Source organism: Podarcis gaigeae (genome assembly GCF_964106915.1).
Source record: "Podarcis gaigeae genome assembly, chromosome: 9".
Classification (NCBI taxonomy): Eukaryota; Metazoa; Chordata; class Lepidosauria; order Squamata; family Lacertidae; genus Podarcis; species Podarcis gaigeae.
Genome location: NC_139685.1, coordinates 69,602,294 through 69,627,822, shown reverse-complemented (window position 1 = coordinate 69,627,822; position 25,529 = coordinate 69,602,294). Strand labels below are relative to the sequence as shown.

The window sequence follows — 25,529 nt, the reverse complement described above, 5'->3', positions numbered from 1 at the left end:
TGCCTCTGCAGGTGAACAAGTCTTCATGTGGCGGGGTGTAAACATGTCCATTTGTGGAGCCCAGAGGTTGTGCAAACGGACTGCACTTGTTGAAACATTACATCAACTGTTCAAGTGTCCATCTTGGCTATCTGCATGCACAGGTTGTACCTTTGTGGAATATGATGTGTGAACACCCTTAGCAGGATGGCTGAAAACCTGCCCAAAGGGAGGCAGATCAGCAAAATAGAGGACCAGTTTTGTGCTATACTGTAATGCAGCCTTTGTCAACCTAGTGCCCTCCAAATGCTTCAGAACTTGTAGTCCGAAGCATCTGTAGGGTTCCAGGTTGCCTAAGGCTGCTTCAATGCAAGCGTTGCGGCCAAAAGAAGGACTTGCCAGCTAAGCAAGCTGGATGAAAAGTAGCGCTCCAAGCAACCGCTTCTCTCTTGGCCTTGAACAGAAGGAGCCAGTTTCCTAACCATGCAATGCAGCAGCTTCCTTGTGCAACTATATGTTCACGTTTCCCAAAGCTTGAATGCTTGTGTGCCGTGTTTGCACCAGCCATGTCTGTGTGTGTCCTGATTCCTAATCGGCTTTTGTGCCTGCTCAGTTTGTTTTAAGTATTTTATTTGTTCCGCCTGCTTAGTTTAAGAGAATCCCTCTGAGAAATAAGGTGTTTTTTTTCCATCTATAGCAACCTACCAAGCAGTAAAGAGAACTTGACCAGAAGTTTCTTCCCAGAAATCAGAACAGGAGGGTAATAAAATTCTCTGCCCAGCTTGGTGACTTACCAGGCTTACCAGACTTACCAGGCTCTTGACAGTCTTGCAGATAAGCCAGCCTGCCTATGCATGTGAGTGCCAGCCCTTGTGGCACCTAAGCCACCTCCTGTTCCCTCCCCCTGCAAACCCCTTTCAGTTTTCAAAAGCCTCCTTATCTGATCACCTGGAAGCAGGACTTAGTCACCACAGGTGAGTAGGCAAGTGGCTAATATGCCAGGTTAGAAGACCGATAGATGCGTCCTTGCTAAAGCAAGCATTTTGTCTTGTCAATTTCCAGCAGTCAGGGGTCAGCAAACATTTTCAGCAGGGGGCCGGTCCACTGTCCCTCAGACCTTGTGGGGGGCCGGACTATATAAGTGCAGGCACCCAGATCCTGGAGATTCTGCTATTTGCAGCCTAGGTCTAGATGCCTCTACAGATCTCCCGTTGCAAACCCCTTTGCCAAATGTATTCTGGCTTTTGTCCTCCTTTCTTTTTTAAACTCCGCGAGTTTCTTTCCTTCCTTCCTAGCCCACTAATCCAGAGAATGAAATTCATTCTTGGTGGAGGGGGTTTTCTTTCCGATTGCTCTGATCTCCCTCCCCTTCAGAAACCCCCATAACGTAAAGTTATTTGTTGATGTATGCTCCAATCTGACTCTTCAATGCCCTTTTCGAAACCCACCTTTTAAACGTTTCGAAACATGGCATCTCTACGGCACCTTAGAGTGGCCTGCAGTCCACCTCTTGTCAGTTGGTTGCTCACAACTAGGTGCACCAGAATTTTAATGCGTGTGCAGTCAAAAGCACCTCCGGGTTTAGGGCGGCATATAAATTCAGTTAATAATATAATAATCATCAGTTCAGTACAGATAAGCAGCAGCCACACTCAGATGCAAATCCCAGCATATATTTGGAGACACACCAGATTTGTCTGCTCCTGATCCAACGAGAGATGCATGCATGGAAGCTGGCTTACCTGCATGGGTCGCCTTAGCTCAGAAAGGTGAAGCACCTGTGGCCTTTTGGATATTGCTGGTCTCCCAACAGTCCCAACCATTATTGCCGGTGCTTAAAGAAGATGGCAGTACAATATTTGGAGGGCCACGAGTTCCCTGGGAGCTAATTAACTGCCAGAGAGCCAGGGTCTTGCCCTACCTTAGCCACTCCACGGACCATGTTTAGCTTGCTAAATATTGCACTTGCTTCTCCTTTCTGTATCTATGCCTTTCTTCACAGCAGTCCTTGGCTCTGCACGGAATAATGTCTCTCCTCAAAAGCTTTTTGGATGTGCTATCTCCTTTGCATGTAAGTATAGCTGCACAAGACCATTCTACCCACCTTTAGGAACTACCCCAAAGGGCTGGGGTTTTTTTTGCAAACGGGTGTGCTCATGATCTGCAGGGGTGCAGAGATGTTCCAATATTCCTTCGGCTAAATTGCAACTCGGTAGTACAGAACAGAAGGGGCGAAGCAGCAGGTGGCCAAGCACAGCCACTCCAGTCCAGCAACAGTTGGTAGAACTTGGCTTTCCTTTTGATCAGTGGTGCAGTTTGTTCACAAATAATGTTCAGAGGGCTTTGCTGCTGGAACCTGGGCATGTTGAACCAGAAATTATATTCAGTTCAGTTGAAGTTACTTCCAAGTAAGGGTGCTGTGCTGTACATATTGATTGCAGGGCGGTCTTCTAAGTAAAGACGTTTAGGGTTGTTCTGTTGATCTGATATCCAGAAAGTTTCATTGAGAGAGCATTGGAACATACTGCCAAGTAAAAAATGCTTAATATCCAAGTGGTGAACGTTTAGTTCACTTTCAGCAGTGGTGGTAATCCAGGAAGGAGTTACTCCTCCCCCACGATTTGGAGGTAGGGCTATGCAATTTGTATTTATTTTATTTTATTTTTTGCCTGGCCCTTCACTGACAGGAGCTTCCCGCAATTCCAGCCCTGTTTGCTTCGAGCAACAGCGCTTTCATGGTGCTCCCATTTTTTATTTTTTTGTGCTAGGAAAAAAGCCCACTTCACCATTTTGTGTGATCTCCCAGCTTAACCGCCCTAAATACCCAGGTTTTACTGGTAGTCCTAGGAAAAACACAGCTTAGAGACACAAGCTCCATTTTTAATATGCATGCTTACGTGTTTATTTTCTATTTTATATGTGTTTTAATGTATGGGACAGCTGCCCATTCCTGCATTGCAGGGGGTTGGGATAGATGATCCTTGGGGTCCCATCCAACTCTACAATTCTGTGGTTCTATGAATACCTGCCATGAGACAGCCGAGTTTCTCTCTCCCCCCCCCCCCAATAACTTCCTGGAGCCAGCTTAGTATTCTGTCACTCAAACCAATAAGTAGAGAAATGATGACCGGCCCTTGAGTAAATCCTCACTATTGTATTTGGCCAGCTCTGGTAGTGTTTAGTCAGGAAGGTCAAGTGATCAAGAAGTTTACCATTTGCTTATTTTTATTTTTGAAGAAGTGCTTGCTATAAAAAGGAGCAGGAAAACAAGACCCAAACTTTTATCTAATTTGGTTGGTTTTTTTGTTGAACACAAGAAATGTCCACGGTGTCTTATTCCAAGTGCCAAAGGCTATAACAGCTGCAGCTGTATATATTTTTGCACTTGAATAAAAACCATACCCCTTGCTGTGCCCTGGGAGGGTTGGTGTTGGGGTGGGAGAGGGTTGGTTTTGGTTCTTACAAAAACGTTTGGTGCAATGGCTTCACGTTGCTTCAAAGGAAGACCAGTCTTGGTCTGCATCCCTGGAAGTTGTGATGGATATTAATACAGAGTAGTATTTTGGAAATTGCTCAGCGCTGGCCTGCCCACTTCTGTTGCAGCCGGCAGGGAAATCCCAATGGAATCACGAATAGCATAGCAACAATGCGCCCTACCCATTGCAAGTTGAACTTGCTTGCTTCTTTCCCATGTGTAATTTCATATCCTAAGCACCAGGTTTTAACCACCACCACCAACACACCCACCCCCACAGACAGTTGATGGGGGTTAGTTGAGATTCAATAAGGCTAGAGCTTTGCTCTTGCCATTCACAACCAGGGCCATCTTAAGCATTTCCGGTGCAAAGATCCCTCCAGCACCACCTCCCTTTCCCAGAGTTGTCAAGCTTTTTTTAGGGCTGGAGGAGGTGGGCAGTGGCTGGAGGGCAGCTCCTCTGGCAGGGAAGAGGCAGAGGCTGGATGTGGCGCCTCCCGGCTCAGCTAGCCGCTTCGTGCTGCGGTGGCCATGGCAGGCAGCACGCTGAGTGAGGGCACATGCACCACTCCCACTGAGCATCGGCTCGGTTTTTCCCCTTTTAGTTTGCAGGCACCCTGCAGAATTCGGCACCTGCAGGCTAAAAGGGAAAACAACCGAGCAGATGCTTGGTGGGAATGGCGCATGTGCCCTCGCTCACTCAGCGCGCTCATTCGGTGTTCCCCGGACTCTCTCCTGGCGCCATCCAGAACTTGGTGCCCTGGCGCCCCGCACCACTAGCCTCTATGGGTAAGACGGGCCTGGTCACAACAGACAACTGGTTTCCTTTTTGACAGTGAGATTATAGGTGTTTGCCACACGTGGTTGATGACTTGCTATCCGAAACTGCCCAGTGATTCCCATATTAAGAATGAGTATAAGCAAGTGATGGCCTTGCTTGCTTGAAGCTCTGTCAACTTGCAGCCTTCCTCCAAAATCCCTGTCTTAAAGGGCATTAAGGTGCCATCTCAGCCCCCCCCCCCCCCAGTGCTAAAATGTCAAACGCTAATCACCAAACAGGGAGCTATTCTATGAGGGCAATCCCGCAAAATCACATCACCTTTCTGAGTGTGGCAGAAGTGACTTGCCCACACACCAGCTGCATTCAGAGGCATTTGCTTCTTGGTTAGCGAATATGTGTCCAGGTCACTTCCATTATGCACTCTGTCTCCCATCTTCCCAATTGGAACTATAGAGGGTCCAATTGAGGGAAAGTAGGGCTCTTAAAAATAATAACAAAAGTGGAAAGGCTAGACTCCAAACATAAGGGAACAAAGAACAAAGTCTTGGCAGAGCACCAAAATTCTAAAAAATATATATTGTGCGTTTAGTGTTGACATTGAATGTGATGTTAGTGGCAACTGGTGAGCCAGTAACAGGAGCTAGGAGCTCCTAGACATTAACATATGAATGGGACCCCATAAACACCCAAGATGGGTGAGATCCAGCCACTTCTGTGATATCAAAACGTGCAAATAAACACTTGGGACAAGCTATACCAGAAGCCACAGTGTCAAGCAAGAATGCCAGTGTTAATGGTGATAGTGCATTGTTATTTGAGACAGCTGCAACCACACTGGTTTACACATTAACCTTAACATAGACTCATCACTATCTGCGTACTGCACCATCAAAACTCCAACACGCTCTTCCTGCTGCCTAGAGTGCTTGCATTGTTACCAGGTAGATGCTTACACGATTTTTGTTTTCAAGCGAGCCCTGTTTAATAGGCAGCCAACACTCACAAACACAGCCAGAGTTTGCAGATTGAAGCCATTTAATACCATTTGCACCAAATCATGGGTTTTCTATGCAGCATGAACTTGGGGCTCCTCGCTTCAAGAGCGACCCTATTTGTTTTACTAGGGTTGATGCTTACAAATGTCTTGTTTTGCTATGTGACAAACTGAGACGCGTGTTGTGAACATTTATTATACCTTAAGAGGTTCTGACTTGCCATTCATGAACGCCAACCTGTAACCTTGCCATATCTTTGCACCAAAAGGGGGTCAAAAACCAATTGCATTTATGGTAAAGTAGTCCTTACATCTGTGTAGCTGGAGCCTGGCAGTGTAGCCTTGAAACATATATGAAGGGTTCTGTTTTATCTCCTCCTTTCCCCCAATTTTATCGATATTGAACTGTGAACAGCCGTAGGAATATGTCGTTTGTATACTTCTGTTTTGTGGGATTTTGTGTTGTTGTTTTTTAAGGGGGGGGGGGAGTTTGCTGACTGCCTTAAAACTTTTTAGGTGTAGTTTCTTCTATTCATTTCCTATTTTGAAAGTATCCTATGTTTTTACCAGAATGACTTTGTAACCGACTTACAGTGTTAATATAGCGCTATATATATATGTTATGTATCCGTCCATTAGACTTTTGTTAACACTTTTCAATGTCAAAAAAGGGTTTTTCCAAGCACACCAACAATCGGCATCTTTGTGCATTTGACAGACACGGGGTTTGGGGTTTTCTTTTGGTTTTGTATATGTTCTTGGATGTTTACTCCTGAAGAGTCCGAACACACAAAAGTGGGAAGGAGAAAATACATTTTAAAAAAGCAAAAGCAAAACATAACATGCATTATTCTTTTTTTGTGTGGCCTTCATTTTTAAAATATTTTGGTTTGCCACTTAAACTTTCTGGGAGTGATGGGGAGGGGAGAATTGGGAACGGGAGCCACTGGAGCCCAGCTGGTTTGCAGCCTTTAGGGGTCTCTTCCATCATTTGTACACACACACTCCATCCCCTTTTTCTTTTGCTCTCCCCTTTTTGGTCACAGATCATTGGGCACAGTCACTGCCATTTTAAATTGTCCATTCTGTGCTCTCTTGTTCCCCCTCACAGCATCTTGGCAAGGTCCAGACATCTTTGTACTTCATTCTCGCATGTTCCAGCCTCTTTATACTCGGGTCTGTTTTTGGCATTCCTGCATTCATTTGCAAAGGGCAAGAGGGCTGCCAGTATGTGGCATGGACTTAACCCTCAGAATCCTTTGCTTCAGTTTAGAAAGGGATAAGTGTAGCAGCTGTAGGGATAAGTGGGATAAGTGTAGCAGCTGTAGGGCATTCGGGGGGAGGACAGGTGGCTTGCAAAATTTTGGCAGCTGAGGTTTTTACTCTGGCTGGGGTGGGACTGCAGGGCAGCATCCACTGCAGTGCCGTAGATTCCGGTGTATTAGGCGACTGGGCATATAAGGACCCTAACCATTAGGTCCAGTTGTGGCCGAGTCTGAGGTGGCGGCGCTCATCTCGCTTTATTGGCCGAGGGAGCCGGCGTACAGCTTCTGGGTCATGTGGCCAGCATGACTAAGCCGCTTCTGGTGAACCAGAGCAGCGCACGGAAACGCCGTTTACCTTTCCGCTGGAGCAGTACCAATTTATCTACTTGCACTGGTGTGCTTTCGAACTGGTAGGTTGGCAGGAGCAGGGACCGAGCAACGGGAGCTCACCCCGTCGCGGGGATTTGAACCGCCGACCTTCTGATCGGCAAGTCCTAGCCTCTGTGGTTTAACCCACAGCGCCACCAACGTCCCTGGGCATATAAGCCGACCCCCCAAATTGGCAGCTTCGCTGGGCAGCAGCAGTGGGCGGCGGGCTCCGCTCCGCGCCAGGAGGAAGCCGTCCAGCGAAGCTGGCTTAGCATCGCTGGGCAGTTTCGCCGGGCGACTTCCTCGCGGCACGGAGCCCACTGCCCACTGCCCAGCGAACCCATACCCAGAGTATAAGATGACCCCTGACTTTTTAGAGGATTTTTCGGGGTTAAAACGTCGTCTTCTATGCCAGAATCTACGGTATTTTGCAGATTTGCACAGATTTTGACTGTGCAGCAGAACAGCTCCTCCTTTTCCTCTCCCCGTGCACCTCTTAAATCTGTTTGGAGTACTTCTCAAACCCTCTGAAGCAAATTTGGAGCAGGGAGAGGCAAAAGAATCCTTGCCCTAATGTTGGAAACCCTCCTTGAGGGTCGGGGTTTGCCCCTCTCTCTCCCCGCCATGTGGAACAGAACAAAATATTTTCAAAACAGGCAGAATAAGCATCGTTAGATTGATTCAGATTGCCAAATTGTGCTTCTTTTGGGAAGATGCCTGCCAGCCCCGACTATATGAATCCCACCCTAACCTTCCTCCTCACTTTCCCCTCACTTTCCTTTTTTTAACAAACAGCTGTTGTTGGGTTTTTTGTTTTCCTTTTCGCTTTTATTTTTTGCTTCCCCCTTTTTGGATTCTGAACCTTTTCTTTCTCTCTCTCTCTCTCTTTTCCGTAGCTTCTTCTTTATGTAGCTGTCAGTCACCTTGCCAAGGTCCACTTCCCTCTCTCCTAATGGACAGTAGCGCATTAGAGGAGCCAGCATGGCGTATTGCCAGACACGCCCATTGGGAGACAAGTTACCTCATTCTTCCACCACCTCTGCCTTTCTGTCTTTTTCGAAAACTGTGACTCACTGCGGTGTGTGTGTGTAAGTGCGTATGTGTGCGTGTCTTTCCCGAGTTGTCAGTCCACTCGCCACTGGCGACCGATCTTGACTTTTCACACTGCCCAGACTGACAAGACACAAAAGGTGGCAGAGAAAACTTGGGTGGCACCCAAGACATTGCACTGGGAATTTTCTTCTTCCTTCCCTTTTGATACAACGGGCACCTGCCGCTCGACATGAGAACAAGGAAATTGTGGACGGCAAAAGAGTGTGTATGTGTGTTTGCGTGAAAGAGGGAAAGGTGTGTGTGTGTGTGTAAAAGCCAGAGATGGTTGCTCAAGCGTTAAAACCCTACGCAGCTCTAGCACTAAATTTAATGCTCTCCAAGAGACACCACAAAAAATGGTTACTCTGAAAGCCATATGAATTCTCAAGGGTTCCCAGTATTTGTCTTCATAACACTCTCTAAACTGAGGGTGGGGGAAGTAACGACGACACCGGATTGGACATATCTGAACTTAAGGAAGGAGCCATCCATGTTTCATATTGCAACCTGCTTTAAATCAGGTTTCATTTGTGTAGGTCGTCCCACAGAAACTCAGGATTGGCCCTGCAGGTACACTTGGCAGGAAGCAGTCACCGATCCAGACTCTTTTTGTGTGTGGTGCTCATATTTATCTCGTTCACGCATTGTATTCTCAGGTGTATGCTTGATTATTATTTCTCAAGAATATACTTAAAATGCGATGGGTGAAAATGGTCTGAGAAGAAATATTCCCATTCTTTCTTTCCCTCATCTGGGGTGTAAGGGCTGATTTCTTGGATTTTCAAACTGGCCCACATTTAAGAAATGAAGACGATTGTCCCCGTTCAAGAGACCAGCAGCCTAGACACTTGTAGGTCTCAACACCTCTGGTTTCGGTTCAGAGGAGCCCTGAACTTCCATTGAGTCTCATGGTCTGCTCTGTGAAGGCTGTTGCTGAACTGGAATGGGATGGGACGAAATTCTGGGCACTGTCCTCAGATCATCACCAAAGCTACATGAGACCAAGGACACGAGCACTCTGGCTTCGGTTTTAGGTGCAAAATTCAGCAGCCTGGGGCACTTTGGAAAGAGAAGAAATTAAGATTTCTTGTCCTCCTAGCTGCAACTAGGTTAGGGTTGAAAGCATATGTAAAATCTCAAAAGACAGAGGGGTGTTAAGGAGAGTTTGCAGTTCCAAGTGACTAGCAAAGAAGGAATAAGGTAACTTGCACCAACGCAGGAGTTTTGATTTCTGCAGCGCAGCCCATATTGAAGTCCACAGTACACAAAGCTCTGCTTAAGTCACATGTAAATTAGAGTAGGGTTTCCCAGTCTTGGGTCTCCATCTGTTTTGGGACTACAACTCCCATCATCCCTAGCTAGCAGGACCAGTGCTCAGAGGTGATGGGAATTGTAGTCCAAAAACAGATGGAGACCCAAGATTGGGAAACCCTGAATTAGAGCTTCAACGTTCAGTAGATAAATCAATTCCAGCGGGGTGTAGCATTTAAAAACGTGCCCCCTTGTTGATTGGGCACTTTGTCCGAGTCATGTTTGAAAACGTTCAGTGGCATGCAGCAAAACGTCCCACAAAATCAAAACATGTAAGGTGATAGCAACATACAGAAACAATATAAGGGACTGTTCTTCTGCTTCGTACAACTGACAGGCGGCACTGATGGGGTTATCCCTCCAGGAAGTCTTTATATACCAACACCAAAACCTTAAACTTGACCAGGTAGCATGTCACCTTGAGAAGGCTGGCTGCTCCAGTTAGCAACCTAGCTGCCACATTTTTCACTAGCTTCTACTTCCAGGCCACCTTAAGGGCCGTCCCACAAAGAGTGCATTGCAGTAGTCAGATCTCTAGATTTAATAAGGGAGACGCAACTGTGGTTGGGCTAGCCCTGTCCAGGAAGAGCTGAAGCTGTCTTGCCAGTGGAATCTTGTAAAAGGCAGCCGTAGCCACTAAGGACACCTGGACCTCAATGGACGGAAGATGGATCCGAGACTATGTACCTGCACCTTCAAAGGGAGAGCTACAGTGCCTACAACAGGTAATGGATGGGAACCACTCAAGTATAGCACCTCTGTCTTGTCAGGATTCAGACTCAGTTCTTTGACCAACATCCAGCCCACCACTGCAAGCCGGGAATTGCACGGCTACTCCCAGTTCAGATGTTACAGAGGAAGCGAGTTGGGTATGATCAGCAACATTTATAATCAACTAAAACTTGCATGGTTACTGAGCTGAGATTATCAGGTGACAGCCCTATAATTAAAAACAACGGGGCAGAAAAAACCACGTCTGAACGTTATGCCAAACCATTGTTTAGTGTGACATGCATGAGAAGAACCACCTTAAGCAAATGCTGATTTCTGGCCACATGCTAAGGAAGAGTTTGGCACTGATGCCTTTCCTTTAAACTTTGCTTCTTGCATGGGAACCAGTGGCAGTGGTTTACATTAACTATGGTTAGTTTAAACCAACCAACTTGATAAACCACGGTTTGAAGTTGGCTGGCTTTGAAACTGAGTTATATGAAACACAACCCTCGGTTGACACAATGGGAAGCTGAGTTCCAGGTCAACTTAAGTAAACACTTCTCCCATGCTCGTGCAGGTAGTGCTAAACCATTGTTTTACATTATGTATGAGCACAGCCAGAGTCCGTTGAACCTTTTAATCTCGTTGATTTCGTAGGGAGTTAAGTCCTTTAATTACAGTGTCCAGTGGAAACATCACGCTGAGAAACTTCCATCTTTCAAGAGACATCTGAACATTATAAACTGTCTTGGGTGCTATTTTGGTGAAGCAGCTGTGTAGACATGTAAGATTAACCACAGCCCAAAATCCCCACCCCAGGGAAAAAAAAACCTGCCAAGTTTGTAAGGATTCCTTGCAGATTATATCACTGCTGTGACTTGGGGAAGTGTAAAGTCAGGGGAGGAACTCAGCAGAGCGAAGGCAGGGCCTTCAGAACACCCCAGGTTCAAATCTTGAGTTAAAATAACCAGGAATCAGGTGTGTTTAGGGGGTGGGCATGTAACCTTTTTTCCTTCAGACCCCAGAGAACCACTGCATGTCAAGAGTCGACTACACTGGGCTATATGCACAAAAAGCAGTGTTTCTGTTCCTTATGCCAGTCCCAATGTAGAGATACCCTCGGCACAAACATTTATCAAGCTACTTCTAGGGTATAATCCAGAGAAGCACATGAGCAACTCTTTATGGGGGCAAAGGGTAGATAGCTCAGTGATAGACTATCTTGCTGGCAGAGTCCCTGCCTGAAACCCTGGAATGCTTCTGCCAGCCAGTGTAGACAGTATGGAGCTACATGGACTCATGATCAGTTTAAGGCACCTTCCCGAGTTCCACAGTGGGCTTCAACTCCCCCCCCCCCCACCGAAACAGCACCCTCACCTGCTCCGTTGCAAGAACGGCCCCTTTGATCTCACGCTTTGAAATGCTGCATTTTAACGGTGTGGGGGGATTAAAAGGTAGGTCCTGGGTTTTTGGGAAGGTAACGGTTCAAATCCTCGCGGCGGGGTGAGCTTCCATTGCTCAGCCCAGCTCCTGCCAACCTAGCAGTTTGAAAGCAGGCCAGTGCAAGTAGATAAATAGGTACCACTCCAGTGGGAAGGTAAACACGGTTTTCATGCGCTGCTCTGGTTCGGGGTTCTGTCGTGCCAGAAGCAGCTTAGTCATGCTGGCCATACAACCTGGGAAAACTGTCTGCGGACAAATGCCTGCTCCCTCGGCCTGTAAAATGAGATGAGCGCCGCAACCCCAGAGTGGTCTGCAACTGGACTTAACTGTCAGGGGTCCTTTACCTTTAGCAAAATGTTGCATTCACCGGGACCCCTTGCCAACCTCCACCGCTCAATACGATCTCATTCTGAGATGCCCCTTTCACACGTCAGGCTGTGGCAAAGGAGTTTGCCACTGTAAATATCCGTAAGGAAGCTGAAAACACAGCCAATCCCGATATCCTAAACAGTTAAGTGTTTGTGATGCACATATCTGTAGACACAAGTTGTTCCTGTTCGCTGTTCGTATTTTACAAACATCTTGGGTAAGGGTCCTTTTAAAAAAAGAAACCTTTGGTACAAGTCTTTTTTTTAAAAAAACAACAACAACCACATGTCCACATCTGCCTGTGTTTCCCAAGTAGTCCTGTAGGAAGCTGGGTTTTACTTGCAAACTCTGATATTTTGCATTGCCATTGGAAGAGTACCTCCTACCCTCCTTTTTACTTTGTTTGTGGGGACAAAGCCTCCTATCCTTTCCATGTCTTTATTTTTTGCTTAATAGCTTACTATAGCCTCTGTATGGAACATATGCAAAAACAAATTAACTGTAAAAGTGACTGGAATGAAGCCCGGAACGTGCCAAAAATCTTGCTAGCAAGGCAAGCATGGAACAATGATGTATTAGTGTGGTTTTAGTGGGTCTGTTAAGTGTGATCTGCTTCTTATTTGTGTTAGAGGAGTTCCGTCGTCTGGGAAGATGTACACCACCCCCACCCTATAGCGATCAACTTGTCTCAAATCTTTGCCTAACTTAATATATAAAACACACTGCCGTGTTCCTGCAACTGCAGTGCCCTCTCCGTGGACCAGTTCACACATTATGTTTTTAGGGGCACACATGCAAATACCAGGGACGCAGGTGGCGCTGTGGTCTAAACCACTGAGCCTAGAGCTTGCTGATCAGAAGGTCGGCGGTTCAAATCCTTGCAACGGGGTGAGCTCCCGTTGCTTGGTTCCAGCTCCTGCCAACCCAGCAGTTTGAAAGCACGCCAAAAAAGTGCAAGTAGATAAATAGGTACCACTCTGGCAGGAAGGTAACCAGCGTTTCCATGCACTGCTCTGGTTTCGCCAGAAGCAGCTGAGTCATGCTGGCCACACGACCCAGAAAAACTGTCTGCAGACAAATGTCGGCTCCCTCGGCCAGTAAAGAAAGATGAGCACCGCAACCCCAGTTGTTCGTGACTGGAACAACTGTCAGGGGTCCTTTACCTTTTATGCAAATATCATTCCATCCTACAAGTGAATTTGTTGGGGAGCTATGACTGACTGCAGCTCCCTGCACAGTGTACACCTGCTATTAAACCCAGAGTCCTCTCTGCAATGTGTGAACCGGCCCCAAACCCCCTTCTCTCTCTCTGGAGCACGAGTTAACGCAGTTACCTTTTGAGCCTACTCTAAAAACAGAATTTAGGGGCTCGGCAGTGCCCACGTCATCGTTCAAGGATTCCTAAACTGATCTATTGAGTCTGTGCAAGTTTTTTTGTGTGTGCAAGTCGTATGCAAATAAAACACAAACTGGCCTTGCAAACTTGTGATGGAGCGGTCTCCGTGTTTGTCTCTGCGTTCAGCCATCCCTTATACAGAAGCACGGACACAACTGCGACGGCACGAAGTCTTGCTGCAACGAACCAAGATCTTGCTGCGAGACAAAACGCCATCCCCTCTTCCAGCCATGGAAAGGCCCTTAGTGTGCTTCCACTGCACGAAAGGAGAGTGCTATTCAACAGGGGCATTTTGAATGCCTGATAACGAAAGCCGTGCTTAGCGAAAGGCAGGCTTGCTTATTGAAGGGGAATGGTTGGGTTTGCTCTCCTCACATCCTTTCTTGTGTTCTGACTTCGTAATACTCTGCAAGAGGAAGATCTCACACCTACCATGCTCAAGGTTTGTGCTGCCGAGTCGGGGGGGGGGCATTGTTCAGACTGGGGGTCATGTTCCCTCCAGTGACCCTGATAGGCAGAGCACAGAGGCAACAGTGGGTGCAACAAGAAATGCAGATTTTAGCTGTATACAGGATAGTTTCTACACAGATCCACACACACCCGGGCAAGCAGGAGCTGTTGTCAGTGTGAATGGACACTTTCCTGATGGGCATGATGAACCTTTGAGGGTGATGAGAAGCGGGATTGGTGAGAGGGGAGCCTGGGAAGGGCTCACAAACCAGGGAATACACCCGGCCCCCTATAGATGAGTTTTCCTCTCTCTGTCAAGCGATGACTTGCAGGTGAGACGTCAACAACCACCACAGACCGTCTTGCACAAACCAAAACTACTTCATGTGGAAGCCGGATGAGGAACTGAGCGTGAAAACAGGTGCGGCAAGCAAGCACAAAGCCTACCCAATATGCCCTCTCAAACCCATGGGCCGACAAGGGTTCCCACTCCTGGTTAAAAAATGAGTGAAGGCACAGGCAGGCAAACCCCACAACCAACATATCCTCCGGCCACATCTGGCTTCCTCTTGTGCACGGAGGTAAGACTTGATGCGTGGTTAAGACCTTTTACCCTTTTTAAGCCTTCCAATGGCAATCCTGGATTTCTAAACACTTGGTCGCTGCTTTGAGACGCAGAGTTCAGTGCATGCTTGATGCTAAATTAAATGATTGCTTCCAACTTTTGTGAGGTTCCCCTCATCCCCTCCTTGCCTTTTTCACTGTAAAAAAGCATTTTCTCACGCTGGGTAGTTGTTATGCGAGATACTATATACGGCGGGTCTCCTGCAGCCGAGATATTCCATGCATTAGCTTTCTTTAGGTGAATTGGAAGGGAGATGCAGCTGTCTTACTGATATCCACACACCACCACCCACAAAAGGGCCCCAGACGATACAGCGAGCTATTTTTTGCATGTGCTAATTTTGCTGACGTGCAAATAGCTTCCCGTGCTCCCGTCTATTAGGCCTAGGATAATTTTTTTGGGAAAAGGCTAGCAATTGCAAGACAGCAAGGCTGCAGTTCTAATTTGAGTTGGTGGTGCTGAGAGAGAGAGGGGGGGGGCAGTTGTTCAGGGATAATTTAATATGGTATACAACTGTCATGGATGGGCTAGATGCAGAGGAACAGTGGGAGGCACGAGCTGGGGAAGAAAGTTCAGTGCCAGGAGATTGGGAAGACAGAAAACTCGAAGCAAGAGAGGTAACAGCTTAGTACAGGGGTCAGCAAACTTTTTCAGCAGGGGGCCGGTCCACTGTCCCTCAGAGCTTGTGGGGGGCCGGACTATATTTTGGAGGGGGGGAAAGAACGAATTCCTATGCCCCACAAATAACCCAGAGATGCATTCTAAATAAAAGGACACATTCTACTCATGTAAAAACATGCCGATTCCCGAACTGTCCATGGGCCAGATTGAGAAGGCAATTGGGCCGCATCTGGCCCCCTGGGCCTTACGTTTGCCTACCCAATATGCCCTCTCACATTTGCATGATGCAGTGCATGCCATGGGCTGACAAGGGTTCCCACTCTGTTAAAAAATGAGTGAAGGCACAGGCAGGCAACCCACACAACCAACATATCCTCCGGCCACATTTGCTCTGGCTTCCTCTTGTGTGTGGAGGTAAGATGCGTGGTTAAGAACTTTTACCTTTTTTAAGCCTTCCAATGGCAATCCTGGATTTCTTAACACTTGGCAGCTGCTTTGAGACACAGAGTTCCGTGCATGTTTAATGTGAGGTTAAATGGGAGGAACCAGCACTTCAACATCTACCAGCATCTAAACAAGCCTTCTGGGGAATCGTATGCCAACTATGAAAGCAATTGCTTCTTCCCATCCTTTGGTATCCAGAGGTATACAAATTGATAATCAAAAGTCTTTTCACAGCTGAAAAACAGCCTAGGGTGGCTTTGAACAAATACATTTCTCCAAAAGATTCTGTGATAGCAGATTTAAAAATATATTACCTGCAACTATGCTGAATCCTAAACTACTGGCCATAACTCCCATCTTCTGATAGCGATGAGGTAAGGAGAAGTTTGTAAATGAATTGAGACACTCCAAAACTTTAAAATAAAGTTGAAATAGCACTGCTGCTTCTCATAGAACTGTAAGGTTGGAAAGGACCTTGAATGTTAACTAGTCCAACTGCCTGCAATGCAGGAATCTTTCCCCCAACATGGGGCTTGAACCCACAACCCTAAGATGAAGGATCGCATGCTCTACCAACTGAGCTAACCCAGCAGAATTGACATATTATGGTTTTTACCTTTCTCTCTCCCCCACCCTCCTTTTTACGAAGCTGAATTTATTTCTCTGCCCGAAATAATTAGGACAAGAGTGACTGAGGCCACAGGAGGGAGCTAGAGACTACATTCAAAGCACCAGGGCCTGGGAGTGCATAGTTGGCAGTTGTAAGTTAAGGTTACCAGATGTCCCAGTTTCTTGGGGGCAGTCCCCGGATTTGAAATTTGAAATACAGTGGTGCCTCGCAAGACGAAAATAATTCGTTCCGCGAGTCTCTTCGTCTTGTGGTTTTTTCGTCTTGCGAAGCATCCCTATTAGCGGTTTAGCGGATTAGCGCTATTAGCGGCTTAGAAAGGGGGGGAGGGAAAAAACTCGCAAGACGGAAAACCCTTTCGTCTAGCGGGTTTTTCGTCTTGCGAGGCATTCGTCTTGTGGGGCACCACTGTACTTTCTTGTCACTTGTACAACCTGAATACAGTGAGATTACACGAGCACCCCCACTCAGTTCTCTTAGTCTTAATTCCCCTCCTTTACTGACGCACACCCACCAAACCCGAAAGTCAAGTTGCCCTGTTGTTATCTTTTCATTCAACAGCTTAGCAGCCCAGATAGCTGTTGTTCTTTACCCTGTTGGTGCGACTAATCCTGCTTCTATATCTTCTGCCTGAGGGCAGGAGATCAAGCAAGTGCCCGCCAGGGTGTGAATCATCCCTGAGAATTTTCCTCACTCCTGAAGCAACGTTCTTCCGCTATTTCATCCAGCGGATTCATGGGACAGCCCATAATATCTTGTGCTGTATTCACCACCCTCTGTAGGCACTTCCTATCAGTTGATGTCAAACCAGCGTACCACACCGTGATGCAGTATGAAAGGACACTTCATCATCAGATGTTGACTGACATTGTTCTTCCGCAATACTCTGAGGAGATGGAGTCTCTGTTGGGCTTTCTTAACCACCTGGGTTGTATTGATTTTCAAGTAAGGTCTTCACTGAGATAAACTCCTAGGAATTTAAAGGAAGAGACTCTCTCCACACTGATTTATCAATCAGTCCTCATACAAAAGCCACTGAAGTTGAAAAGTGTCCCCGGATTCATTAAAAAAACCTGGTAACCTTATTTTAAGTGTTACTCGCAGAACAATGGGGACTTGCAGAGACAAGAGACACATACAATCCTGTATGTTTCTATTCGAAAGCCTGTCCCATTGAGCTCAAGGGTGCTAGTGCTGAGACAGCCTCTGGTGGCAATCCTCTACTCAAGTTCCTAGGCTGCAATCCTATGCCCACTTACTTGAGAGTAAGCCCCACTTAGATCAAAGACATACAAAAGGATGTCACATAGAGGAGGGAGAAAGGTTGTTTTCTGCTGCTCCAGGGAAGCGGACACGGAGCAATGGATCCAAACTACAAGAAAGAAGATTCCACCTAAACATTAGGAAGAACTTCCTGACAGTAAGAGCTGTTCAACAGTGGAATTTGCTGCCAAGGAGTGTGGTGGAGTCTCCTTCTTTGGAGGTCTTTAAGCAGAGGCTTGACAACCATATGTCAGGAGTGCTCTGATGGTGTTTCCTGCTTGGCAGGGGGTTGGACTCGATGGCCCTTGTGGTCTCTTCCAACTCTATGATTCTACATGCCCTAAAAAAGATTGTATAGAACATACTGAATTCATCTACATCATCACCCCCAAAAAAAGGATGCAGGATCTGAAAACTTTTGGGTTCATCGCAGGATCACAGAGTTGGAAGGGACACCCCAATGGTCATCCAATCCAACCCCCCTGCAATACAGGAATCTCAGTTAAAGCATCCATAGGAGATGGTCATCAAGGAAGGAGTGTGTACCACCTTCCGAGGGAGACCTTTCCACTGCAGCATCTCTGCGAACCTGGAGCTAGCCAGATTCAGCATCTCAATACCAGACTTGGGATTTGACCAGTTCCATTGGTGATGGGCGAGCAGAGACCTCGCTGGCTCTTTTCACTTTCAGAAAGCACACATAGGTTCAAGAGGGCTAGGCACCTGGCTCTCCCACATGGGCAGGGGGGGAAAGCTTTAAATGAATAAAACTGGAATCCCTCAAGCTTAAGTGCTCCATTGGTAGGGAAGGAAGAGACCTCTCAGGACTTCTGCGTACGTGAAATGGGAGGAAACTGCTTCCATCTATCCAGGTTCACAACTGGGGGAGGAGGACTTTTATTGCAATGCAACGCAGACCCGGGTTCAAATCTCTGGCACCTCCAGTGAAAGTATCTCAGTGCTTCTCATTGTTTTGTGCCATAAACAATGCTGCTGATTAGCAGATTGGTGAATATCTCTAACAGTGATCATCGTGAGCTATGGGATCATCTGGTGCACCAAGGAGCTCCTTCCACTGCTCATTAAGAGGCAGGAAATTAAAGAACAATAAAGCACAGGCGCAGGTGGCGCTGTGGGTTAAACCACAGAGCCTAGGGCCTGCCGATCAGAAGGTTGGCGGTTCAAATCCCCGTGACGGGGTGAGCTCCCGTTGCTCGGTCCCTGCTCCTGCCAACCTAGCACTTCGAAAGCACGTCAAGGTGCAAGTAGATAAATAGGTACCGCTCCAGCGGGAAGGTAAACGGCGTTTCCGTGCGCTGTTCTGGTTCCCCAGAAGCGGCTTAGTCATGTTGGCCACATGACCCAGAAGCTATACGCCGGCTCCCTCGGCCAATAAAGTGAGATGAGCGCCGCAACCCCAGAGTCGGCCACGACTGGAATAATGGTCAGGGGTCCCTTTACCTTTTAAAGCACAGAGAAACTTTGCGCTAAGAGGAGGACATGTTATGTAGCAGGACCATTTCTTCTCGTCACTGGCCTTGGTAGAGAACGAGGACGGAAGTTTGAATTTTGAGAAGCAGACAGGGGCTGCGTTGAGGACTCATTCATTCCGTCCCAACCTGTGTTGAAAACAAACACAAGACTCGCAAACTGAAGGACAACATGTTTTGTTTTTTTATTGCTACCAGAAGACTTTCCCCAGTATGACCGCTGAACGCAATACCTTCCAAGGGGGCTGTAAAAGGAGCTTTAAAATCGAGATCCTTACGAGAAGCTGAAGTACACTCTTTAGAGGTTTTCTTTGCTCCTCCTTCAAGGCTGAAAAGTTACATTAACATAAAAGTTGGGGAGGTGGGAGAGTGGGGGGGAGAGAACTCTGTGCTGATCATTGTACATATTACAAGTGAAAACTCACAATTACTAAACTGCCCCAGCGCAAACTGCAGTGCCAAACATCACCAAAGGTTTTTTTTTCCCTCCCCATTAAATTACATTTTGCATTTGATGCATATTTCATTCAACTTGTGCATGTATACGTGTGTGCGCTTGTGTAAAAGCCCATTGAAGTGTTTGCTTTGGTCAATCTAATGGCAGCCAGAAAGAGTGCTTCCGCTCTTGTGTAAAATTTAAGATGCTCATTCATCTGCCTGCGAATTGAACTATCCAAAGCAAAATACAACTGTCCAAACGCAAATCTCCCATTGCAAAGATCTGGGTTTAAATTTTATTTAATGCAGGACAGTTCACAAGCACCCTTTCCTCCCCCTTTCTCCACCCCCCGATTTTAAATGCAGACCTAATTTTAGATATCACATTTAAAACACCAAAGTGCTAAATGACAAAAAAAAAAAACACAAAACACAAGAGAGACAGATGAGGAGGAGTTTCCTGTCTTGTTTGCGGAGGGGGGATAAAAAGAAAGGCTGCCCGAGTAAAAGTGCAAAAATACAGGAAGTCACACACAAGACATCCAGAAAGCTAAAAAAAGAGAGGATAAGGTGAAGAGGGCGCTCTCAGAATGAAACTAACTAAGAACGAGAGGATGCAAAGCTAGAACTTTGGAAAGGATTTTTTTTTTGCACACTCTGTGTGAAACCTCCAGTGCAGTGGATGGAATTACAACACACAAAACAGCAGATTTAATCAAACAGTGGAATGGAGGACGCTAGAAAGAAACAATTTTCTGCTACTTTTTTTGTTTGGTTTTTGGGTCATTTTTAAAAGGTTTTTTTTTATACTTTTTGTGGTTGGTTTTTTTTTTTAAGTACTTAAATCATAGTTGAACTATAATTAGCCACACAAGGAGAGGAGAGGGTGGGGAGGGTGGAATCTTGTTTTAAAGGATAACTTAAGCTCCCTTCTGCTTCGGCCCTGAAAGGTACGGCCTTCGCTCCTGTCAGCGCGGTAGCCGTATTGCGGCCCTTTTTCACGGGCGCAGGAAGGAACCCCTTTCCGCCAGAGCCTGCGCTGTGCAGATGCGCAGCTAGCTACATAACAGAAACAGGCTGCAAGGGAGGGCAGGGCGACGCGGACGCCGCTTGCCGCGACGCGTCGGCCCCGCAGGCGGAGGCGGCCTTGCCCTCTAGGGCTGCTACGGCCTCTGGAGCATTCTCCTCATTGTACAGACGCTTGATCCCGTCGTAGAAGTCGTCCACCTCCATTTCCTCCACTTTGCGCTTGGCCGTCGCCTGTTTGCACCTGCCGGGGGCTGGCCGCCGCCGCCGCCGAGAGAGCGCAGCGGAGGTCTTGACTGGCACTTCTGGCTTGTCCTTGGAGCCTGGGTGGAATCGGAAGCCCGGTCCGGCATGGCAGGTCACCAGGTTGTGCTTGAGGGGGCTGTAGACGTAGACCGAGTTGGGTGGCGGAGACGGCTGCAAGCTGGAAAGGTGCTGTGCGACCAGCTCCCGGCAGTGGATGAGCTGGGAGCTGTCCATCTGGATTCAGAGAGGGGAGGAAGAAGCAAAGAGAAGAGTTATCCACTTGCCAGCTCGCATCAGGGAATCGAGCCACTGGAGAGCTGGCTTTGCAGGGTCCGCCGGCCAATGCACCAAAAGGTTTCATCTCCAACCAATCACAAGCTCCGAAAAGCTCTGCTCCTGCGCATGCAAACAGCCAAGCTGTATTCCTGTGCAGTTATTCATGTGTGATGTGCACAGCCTATGTGCCCAACAGTTCACGGCCTAGGAGCCTTGTAACTACGGGACCGCCTCTCCCGATATGCCCCGTGGAGGACCTTAAGGTACATAAATAAAGGTAAAGGGACCCCTGACCATTAGGTCCAGTCGTGACCGACTCTGGGGTTGCGGCGTTCATCTCGCTTTATTGGCCGAGGGAGCTGGCGTACAGCTTCTGGGTCATGTGGCCAGCATGACTAAGCCGCTTCTGGCAAACCAGAGTGGCACACGGAAACACCGTTTACCTTCCCACTGGAGTGGTACTGGTATGCTTTCGAACTGCTAGGTTGGCAGGAGCAGGGACTGAGCAACAGGAGCTCACCCCCATTGCCGGGATTCGAACCGCCAATCTTCTGATCAGCAAGTCCTAGGCTCTGTGGTTTAATCCACAGTGCCACCCGTGTGCCAAGGTACATAAATAGTAACACCCTAGAGGTCCCAAGAAAGAAAGAAAGAAAGAAAGAAAGAAAGAAAGAAAGAAAGAAAGAAAGGAAGGAAGGAAGGAAGGAAGGAAGGAAGGAAGGAAGGAAGGAAGGAAGGAAGGAAAAGGCAAGGCTTGTCTTTCTCAACAAGGCCACAGGGCTCTTGCTCCCTCATCGCGCCAGGCCTACCTGTGCCTTCTGGAGCAGCTCGATGATGAGGGCTAGCCAGTCAGGGATGAGTTTCTCCACTTCCAGGCTGACGATGGCCAAGGCCAGCATGGACCCCTTGAACTGGAGCAGCTGGTAGCAGGCCAGGCAGTGGAGCAGCTGCTTGGTGAGAAGAGCCACATGCTGAGACGGGTTCATCTTGGGCAAGGTGGTCAGCAGCTGAGGCCGGGTGGATAAGGCCACCGCGTGGAACTTGGGAGAGAAAGGGCAGCATAACTAAGACGGCTTAAGGAACGGCTGCCCTGAGGGCACCTATTCAGCTTAAAACCAGAGGAAAGGCAGTTTGGGGAAGGCATTGCCAGTTCCCTGCTAGAGATTACTAGCGCCAACACACAAAAGTGCCAACATACCTGAAGGAGCGTCTCCACCCCCATCATTCTGCCTGGACACTGAGGTCCAGCGCCGAAGGCCTTCTGGCGGTTCCCTCGCTGCGAGAAGCCAAGTTACAGGGAACCAGGCAGAGGGCCTTCTCGGTAGTGGCACCCACCCTGTGGAACGCCCTCCCACCAGATGTCAAAGAGAACAACAACTACCAGACTTTTAGAAGACATCTGAAGGCTGCCCCGTTTAGGGAAGCTTCTAATGTTTAATAGGTTATTGTATTTTAGTGTTCCGTTGGAATCCGCCCAGAGTGGCTCAGGAAACCCAGCCAGATGGGCTGGGTCTAAATAAATCATCATCATCATCATCATCATCATCATTATTATTATTATTATTATTAAGCCTAAAAACATCCTGTTCTCACCATGGCTAACCAGATGCCCACGGAAAACCTGCAAGCAGGATTTGAGCACAACAGCATAGATAGCCGTCTCCTCCGCCAGTTTGTCTAATGCTGTTTTAAAGCCACACACACCGGTAACTCGCATTGCGGTGGCTGGGGTTAAACGGCTTTGAAACCAATTTGAAGGGCATCATTCTGGAAATCCAGAGTTAGAACATCCTCGGTGTTCATTCAGTGACAGAGATCTCACCACCTCTCTAGGTAAAGGACCCCAGATGGTTAAGTCCAGTTGAAGGCGGCTATGGGGTTGTGGTGCTCATCTCGCTTCAGGCCAAGGGAGCCGGTGTTTGTTCACAGACAGCTTGTCTGATCATGTGGCCAGCATGACCAAACCGCTTCTGGCACAACAGGACACCGGGACGGAAACCAGAGTGCACAAAAACGCCATTTACCTTCCCGCCACAGTGGTACCTATTTATCTACTTGCACTGGTGTGCTTTCAAACTACTAGATGGCAGGAGCTGGGGCAGAGCAACGGGATTCGAACCGCTGACCTTCTGATCGGCAAGCCCAAGAGGCTCAGTGGTTTAGACCACAGCGCCACCTGCGTCGGATGTCAGCAAATCCTCCCAGGCAAACCTACACGTTTTCTCACCCGGCTTCAAAGCCTTCAGAATTAGAAAGCCTTTAAAAACGACAGCAAATTCTGTGCTGCATTTGCATGGTGGCGTTGTGGAAAACACACAGCGATGGCCCCAGACTACTGATGCAATTCAAGTTTTAATTCTGATTCGCTCCATCCTAAAGGCTTTTCTTGGGAACAACAACACTTGAAAGAGTGGCCTGGCATAAAGGAATATACCTCCCCAGTTCCTGCACGCTGGATAGAGTTGTCCCTTTTTCCACCCAACCCCACCAAAAGCTTGCCACTCTTTTCTCTCTCCCTGCACCCCAAAAGGCCTTTGATGTGCTTACAATATGAAGGAAGTCCAGGGGTGTGGCTATGTGCAAATCCCAGTTCAACTTGTCCAGAATGATCTTCTCCATCCTGCGAATCTCCGCTGGGGAACAGCCACAAAAGCTGTCCCTGGCCAAGACCTTCAGTACCGGAACCCTCTGCAAAAGTCAGAGCAGAAAGAAAACAGTTGCTATGAGGCAGGCTGCAAGCCGCAGGTCCAAGCCTGTGCTCAGTCAAGAAGTACACTGGGTGATCTGGGAAGAGCAATCATCACCCAACAGTTGCATGGATTGCTGGATGATGACGATTTCGGTTTATCTCCCACCCTTTTAAAGATCCCAGGACGGTGTACAATATTAAGAACACATTTTGCAGAGCGTAAAAACAAAAACGCAGTAAAAAGCATACTAATGGACATGATGGGTTTTTTTGGAGCCTGCCGACCTGACTGGAAGAATTCGCAACCAGGAAGAAGAGGAGACACAAGAGGATTGGAAGAAATTTAAATAATATTTAGCTAAATACTGCAATATGAGATAATTAGAAAACTCTTGGAAGTAATAAATAGGCTTAGGGGTAGATTAAGAATATGTATTAGTAAATATTAAGGATTAGAATATTAATATAGGAGAAGAGCTTAGTAAATGTTAGGAGTCAATATTATTAGAAATACGAATTTGGAGAACTGCCAAACAGGTGTTATAATGAAATTCAGTTAGAGGGGATGCGAGGAAGTCAGTTATTAATGTTATGAGAATTAGATATCTGAAGAAATAATTCTTTTTTGTGTTTAGTTTTCTGTATTGTAAAGTGTTTTTCTTTGTTGTGTGTTTTGTAATGTCTTTTTTTGTCATAAATGTGGAAAACCAATAAAAATTTTGGGGGGAAAAGTAAAGCCCCAGCTTTAACAGGCCATATTTAACAGAGAAAGGCCTGGGTAAAGAGGAATGTTTTTGCCTAAAGATATGTAATGATGGCTCCAGGTGAGCATCTCTGAGAGAAGCATTCCGCAAGCGGGGAGCAATCGCAGAAAAGGCCCGTTCCCCTCAAACCGTTTGCTGGCAGGCATTCCGTTTTCCTGGTAGTCGGTAGAGCACAAGACTCTTTAATCTCAAGGTCAAGGGTTCAAGTCCCACACTGAGTGAAATATTCCTGCATTTCAGGGGGCTGGATGTTTCCGAGCACAATTCAAAGTGTTGGTGCTGAGCTTTAAAGCCCTAAACGGCCTCAGTCCAATATACCTGAAGGAGCGTCTCCACTCCCATCGTTCTGCCCGGACACTGAGGTCCAGCTCCGAGGGCCTTCTGGCGGTTCCCTCACTGCAAGAAGTGAGGTTACAGGGAACCAGGCAGAGGGCCTACTCGGTGGTGGCGCCTGCTCTGTGGAACGTCCTCCCATCAGATGTCAAGGAAATAAACAACTATCAGACTTTTAGAAGACATCTGAAGGGAAGTTTTTAATGTCTGATGTTTTATTGTGCTTTTAATTTTCTGTTGGGAGCCAGCCCATAAATTAATAATAATAATAATAATAATAATAATAATAATAATAATAATTACAGTTAAGAACTTAAGGTTCAGGTTAAGAACTTAATTCGTTCTGGAGGTCCATTCTTAACCTGAAACTGTTCTTAACCTGAGGTACCACTTTAGCTAATGGGGCCTCCTGCTGCCGCTGCGTGATTTCTGCTCTCATCCTGAAGCAAAGTTCTTAACCCGAGGTAATATTTCTGGGTTCGCGGAGTCTGTAACCTGAAGCGTCTGTAACCCGAGGTACCACTGTATTATTATTATTAATGCCTCTCAAGGTCCCTTCTAACTCTACAATTCTATCATTTTTGCCCTAAGACTATTGTTACTAGGTGTTGGAAGAAACAAAGACGCGCTCGTGTCTGTGATTGTGTGTGTGTCTGTGATTGTGTGTGTGTGTTTTATCAAATTCAGGGGGAAGGGGAGCACAAGAAATAACGGGTGCTTCAACCTTTATCTGCCAGTTGGCTCAGGGTGCCAACCCCACACAACCCCACGGGGTGCAAGCAGGAGAGGCAGCTGCCACCCCATCCTTATACCCACAGGGTGCCCACAACAATCAAAGTTGTGCCGTTCTCACTACTGCTTTGGCAAGGCAGCCCTGACGGCAAGCGTGTCACGACAGCTTTCCAAAGCGGGTGGCGCAATGCAAATGTGGTAGCTCTGGGCCCCCCTGCCCCCGAGGAAAGCACTTACCTCATCTTCCTCAATGGTCTTGGCAGCGAGGAAGAAGCAGCTGATTGCAATACAGTTCAAGTACTTTGGACGGGCCTAG

General features: G+C 47.3%; 2 protein-coding genes across 11 annotated transcripts in view; one reads left to right on the top strand and one right to left on the bottom strand.

The window, feature by feature from the left end:
- Nucleotides 1-13,274, top strand: part of SEPTIN11 (septin 11) — a 104,264-nt gene extending 90,990 nt beyond the window's left edge. For 2 of the 8 annotated variants that reach the window (XR_014568355.1, XR_014568357.1), the window contains exons 10-11: nucleotides 7,760-9,155; nucleotides 9,376-13,274. Coding sequence is in view for 5 of the 8 variants with exons in the window: in XM_083756686.1 (XP_083612812.1) it covers nucleotides 1,982-2,006 (25 nt within the window). In the remaining 3 variants the exon portion in view is untranslated. Of the gene's footprint in view, nucleotides 1-1,981; nucleotides 5,885-7,759 lie in introns of those variants that run through there. The other 6 variants (XM_083756686.1, XM_083756689.1, XM_083756690.1 and 3 more) reach the window with 4 other exon arrangements.
- Nucleotides 13,275-18,870: 5,596 nt separating this feature from the next.
- The window catches only part of CCNI (cyclin I), a 57,315-nt gene continuing 50,656 nt past the window's right edge, over nucleotides 18,871-25,529 (bottom strand). For all 3 annotated transcript variants that reach the window (XM_083756743.1, XM_083756745.1, XM_083756744.1), the window contains 4 exons: nucleotides 25,451-25,525; nucleotides 23,243-23,383; nucleotides 21,505-21,735; nucleotides 18,871-20,653 (listed from right to left, as the gene is read on the bottom strand). In XM_083756743.1, coding sequence (XP_083612869.1) covers nucleotides 20,207-20,653; nucleotides 21,505-21,735; nucleotides 23,243-23,383; nucleotides 25,451-25,525 — 894 coding nt within the window. In that variant the 3' untranslated portion in view covers nucleotides 18,871-20,206. The remainder of the gene's footprint in view (nucleotides 20,654-21,504; nucleotides 21,736-23,242; nucleotides 23,384-25,450; nucleotides 25,526-25,529) is intronic.